The following is a 4,631-nucleotide window of genomic DNA, read 5'->3' on the forward strand; positions in this document are numbered from 1 at the left end:
CATGTTTTTGCAATGGCTGGTACCGGTTGTTCCTTTCCATGTTTAGTACTTCCTTCAGGATCTCTTGTAAGGCAGGCCTAGTGGTGACAAAATCTCTAAGCATTTGCTTATCTGTAAAGGATTTTATTTCTCCTTCACTTATGAAACTTAGTTTGGCTGGATATGAAATTCTGGGTTGAAAATTCTTTTCTTTAAGTATATTGAATATTGGCCCCCACTCTCTTCTGGCTTGGAGAGTTTCTGCCGAGAGATCTGCTGTTAGTCTGATGGGCTTCCCTTTGTGGGTAACCCGACCTTTCTCTCTGGCTGCCCTTAAGATTTTTTCCTTCATTTCAACTTTGGTGAATCTGGCAATTATGTGTCTTGGAGTTGCTCTTCTCGAGGAGTATCTTTGTGGCGTTCTGTGTATTTCCTGGATTTGAATGTTGGCCTGCCCTACTAGGTTGGGGAAGTTCTCCTGGATGATATCCTGAAGAGTGTTTTCCAACTTGGTTCCATTTTCCCCCTCACTTTCAGGCACCCCAATCAGACGTAGATTTGGTCTTTTTACATAATCCCATACTTCTTGCAGGCTTTGTTCATTTCTTTTTCTTCTTTTTTCTTTTGGTTTCTCTTCTCGCTTCATTTCATTCATTTGATCCTCAATCGCTGATACTCTTTCTTCCAGTTGATCGAGTCGGTTACTGAAGCTTGTGCATTTGTCACGTATTTCTCGTGTCATGGTTTTCATCTCTTTCATTTCGTTTAAGACCTTCTCTAGCCATCAATTCTTCCACTTTTTTTTCAAGATTTTTAGTTTCTTTGCGCTGGGTACGTAATTCCTCCTTTAGCTCTGAGAAATTTGATGGACTGAAGCCTTCTTCTCTCATCTCGTCAAAGTCATTCTCCGTCCAGCTTTGATCTGTTGCTGGCGATGAGCTGCGCTCCTCAGTTGAAAATGCAGAAATCACCGGTCTTCTGTGTCGCTCGCGCTGGGAGTTGGAGACTGGAGCTGTTCCTATTCGGCCATCTTGCTCCGCCCCCCGAAAATATGCCTGTTCTTAAAATTTTTATACTCCATATTTTTACGGGACAAAGTATTGTTGATTATAGGCTCTCTTTTTAATCTCATGTTTGAAAGGGACTTTGGATAGCATCGATATAAGATAAAATACACAGGAGGCATATTGACTCCCAGAGGGTTATGGTTAAAAACAAGTAAGTGGAAGTTTTATTTATTTTATTTTATTTATTTATGTTTTTGAGACGGAGTCTCGCTCTTGTCACCCAGGCTGGAGTGCTGTGGCACGATCTTGGCTCACCGCACCCTCCAACTCCCTGGTTCAAGCGATTCTCTTGCCTCAGCCTCCTGAGTAGCTGGGATTACAGGCACACACCACCACGCCCGACTAATTTTTGTATTTTTTTTACTAGAGATGGAGCTTCACTATGTTGACCAGGATGGTCTTGATCTCCTGACCTTGTGATCTGCCCGCCTTGGCCTCCCAAAGTGCTGGGAGTACAGGCCTGAGCCATCGGGCCTGGCTGGAAGTCCTATTTTACAACTTTGGCATTGGGATTTTTTAGAGCCAGAGAAAAATTAAATTTGCTAACTTTGTTTAAATGAATCAGTAGTGAGTAGAATATTTCATACAAGATGGTCCAAGTTAAAAATAAAAAAATACTCTTTTTCAAATTCTAATTGTCATTGATCCCTTGCGAGTTAAATCAGAGGTTAAAAAATTATCTCAGAATGTCAAAGAGCATAGCATTTTGCTAGAGCTGGGCATCAGCACCTTATTTCTTTAATTTTGGAAAGAGAGAATTTATGCATTCATTCAGTGCATTGTGTTGAGTGAACACTAAGTGCCTAGCTCTGTCCTGGGCCTCGAGGATACAACCAGTTTGGTAGAAGACTGTGTTTCACCTGAAGCATTGCCAGGTACTCCAATATGTTGAGTGTATATAGCTGCATGTTGAGAAGGCCCAGAGAACCAGAATGAAAAGTCTGAATTCATTATCTCAACGAAGAGTTCAACAGGACACATTCAATGCCAGGAACTGCAAATGTGGCATAAATAGGTTTTGGTCCTGGACTGCTGCATGGCCTAAGAATTTCTTTGTTTTGGCTGTGGTCGCCGTGCGGGTCTCGGTTGGAGGTCTCACTGGAAGGTACCCTGCGGTCACAGAGACGGCATCCCGGAGACGATGGCGGAGGGAGATAATCGCAGCACCAACTTGCTGGCTGCAGAGACTGCGAGTCTGGAAGAACAGCTGCAAGGATGGGGAGAAGTGATGCTGATGGCTGATAAAGTCCTCCGATGGGAAAGAGCCTGGTTTCCACCTGCCATCATGGGTGTGGTTTCTTTGGTGTTTCTGATTTTCTACTATCTAGATCCATCTGTTCTGTCCTGCGTTTCCTGTTTTGTTATGTTTTTGTGCTTGGCTGACTACCTTGTTCCCATTCTAGCGCCTAGAATTTTTGGCTCCAACAAATGGACCACTGAACAACAGCAAAGATTCCATGAAATTTGCAGCAATCTAGTAAAAACTCAACGCAGAGCTGTGGGTTGGTGGAAACGCCTCTTCACGCTAAAGGAAGAAAAACCTAAGATGTACTTCATGACCATGATCGTTTCTCTTGCTGCGGTTGCTTGGGTGGGACAACAAGTCCACAACCTGCTTCTCACCTACCTGATTGTGACTTCCTTGCTATTGCTTCCTGGACTAAACCAGCATGGAATCATTTCGAAGTACATTGGAATGACCAAGAGGGAGATAAACAAACTTCTCAAACAAAAAGAAAAGAAAAATGAATGATTCATCTGCTTTAATCAGGGTGATTAGTGGCGCACCCATTGCTCCGGGAACGGTTTCTGCTGTACTATCTGGATACTAAAATGTTACGGAAGTAGCTCTTTGCTCTCCCTCTCTCTGCACTTAGTTGATAGAAATTCAGACTCCCCAAGTAAGGCTTTGTGCAGTGTCTTCATGTTGCATATAGTTGAGTGCATTCTTAGCAGTTGGCTTCATGGACAACTCATTAGTGTGTATAATTTGTTTTTGATTTTTCTTACCCAGTGTTAATTGAATTCTTGCTTTTAGACAACTTCCTTTTGTAGTGGTGAACCTTGCCCTTTAGTACAGTTCAAGTGAATCTGGATAATTGTTCATCTTTGCTTTAGCTTAGATACCATGTAGTGGTCTGTGTCTACAGGAAGCTGGTTCTGTCTGCTTCCACAGTCTGCTTAGAAAACTGTCTGACTTCATGAATATAGAGACCAAGTTTACCACTTCTGATGAAGAGACCAATTATGATTCATTCCTCATTCTGTTTCTTTCCGGTGGGAGAAGAGTCCCCATGAAATAAAATGAAACTGATTCCATGTGCTAGTACATGTAGGCTTCTCCCTTCTGCAAAGCTTAGCAATTTGTAGGAAGCTTTGATCTTTTTGTCCAAAAAAAGGAATGTCTGACAGGCTTAAGCTTTTGTCCCCTTGCACTTAGACTCGAAGTTAGTAAATCCTTAAGGGCTTTTGAATAGCAGACTTCCACAAGATTACATTTAGGATTTCTAGCATACTTTTAATTTCAGATTTTCAGCTGACTTTAGCTATAGTATACAGTAGGTTAAGACTCATGTCTATGATTTTTACTCTAAGACCAGCAAAAGGACAGCAGTCTAATATGTTTAGTTAAGATTCATTTCAGTAGAAGATAATCTTATCTAATTTTTGAGACCAGAATAAGCCTTTTAAGGTAAACCTTAAAATTCTCATTTTATGGTAATACTGGCCATTTTAGTCCCCTAGGTTTGACATGGGAGATAGTGACTACACTGGTGTCTGACTTTTTTTCCTAGAGATTTCTTCCTGAAAAATACAAGGGCTGTTGGTGAGAGCAGACTTGAGGTGATGATAGTTGGCCTGTGGTCTACAAAGATTTCATAACTCCTTGGAAAGCTTCTTCTTATCATTCTTAACTTGTTGGTAGCTAGAAATTTAGAGTAGTTGAAATCTGTAGGAATGAACTTCTGAGGGCCAAAAAATGTGACTGACTTGGGAACAATTCTTAAACTGATTAGCTGTAATATAGTTTTGTGAATTTATTGCACTGATGTTGTACCTTGTGGTATATCTGTCCCTATTAAATAAGTGTTTTTTCCTCTTTAATATTGCTGTAAACAGTGGTGCCCATTGTAGCATATGTTTTTTTTTTTTAATATTTCATAAGAAAACTACCTTAATTTTACCTTACTTTCATTGTAAATAAGCCTGTCTTCCTATCTGGATTTTTTTTGTGTATACATGTTCTACTGATTAACTACTTTTGCAGTTTTAATCCTGTATTATTCTACTTTGTGTAAAATGGGAAAAAATAAAAAAAGCTGGAATCTTAAAAAAAAAAAAAATTTCTTTGTTTTACAATAATGCAACTTTTAATGAACATCTCCATAGAATAGCACAAGGCTGGATGGCTGGATTTAAGAGCAGGGGCTAATGTCACAGGGAGCAAATTCTATAGATGCCTCTTCTATGAGGCAGTATAGCTTAATAATAAAGAGTAGACAGACAACCTAACATTAAATCCTAGTTTTGTAACTTGTTAACTTGATAACACCCTGGTAAGATTCTTAACATCTGCATCTTCAT

At 40.1% G+C, this 4,631-nt stretch overlaps 1 protein-coding gene across 1 annotated transcript; it reads left to right on the plus strand.

The window, feature by feature from the left end:
• The first annotated feature begins 2,112 nt into the window (after positions 1 to 2,112).
• LOC126943951 (ADP-ribosylation factor-like protein 6-interacting protein 1) lies at positions 2,113 to 4,390 on the plus strand. Its single transcript, XM_050773184.1, has one exon. The coding sequence runs from the start codon at positions 2,188 to 2,190 to the stop codon at positions 2,797 to 2,799; it is 612 nt and encodes a 203-aa protein (XP_050629141.1). The 5' UTR covers positions 2,113 to 2,187; the 3' UTR covers positions 2,800 to 4,390.
• The last annotated feature ends 241 nt before the right edge of the window (positions 4,391 to 4,631 follow it).

This window comes from Macaca thibetana, chromosome 20, assembly GCF_024542745.1.
Source record: "Macaca thibetana thibetana isolate TM-01 chromosome 20, ASM2454274v1, whole genome shotgun sequence".
Lineage (NCBI taxonomy): Eukaryota > Metazoa > Chordata > Mammalia > Primates > Cercopithecidae > Macaca > Macaca thibetana.

Excerpts from the sequence above, each read along its gene's own strand:
- LOC126943951 (XM_050773184.1), top strand. The coding sequence starts at position 2,188 with ATGGCGGAGGGAGATAATCGCAGCACCAACTTGCTGGCTGCAGAGACT.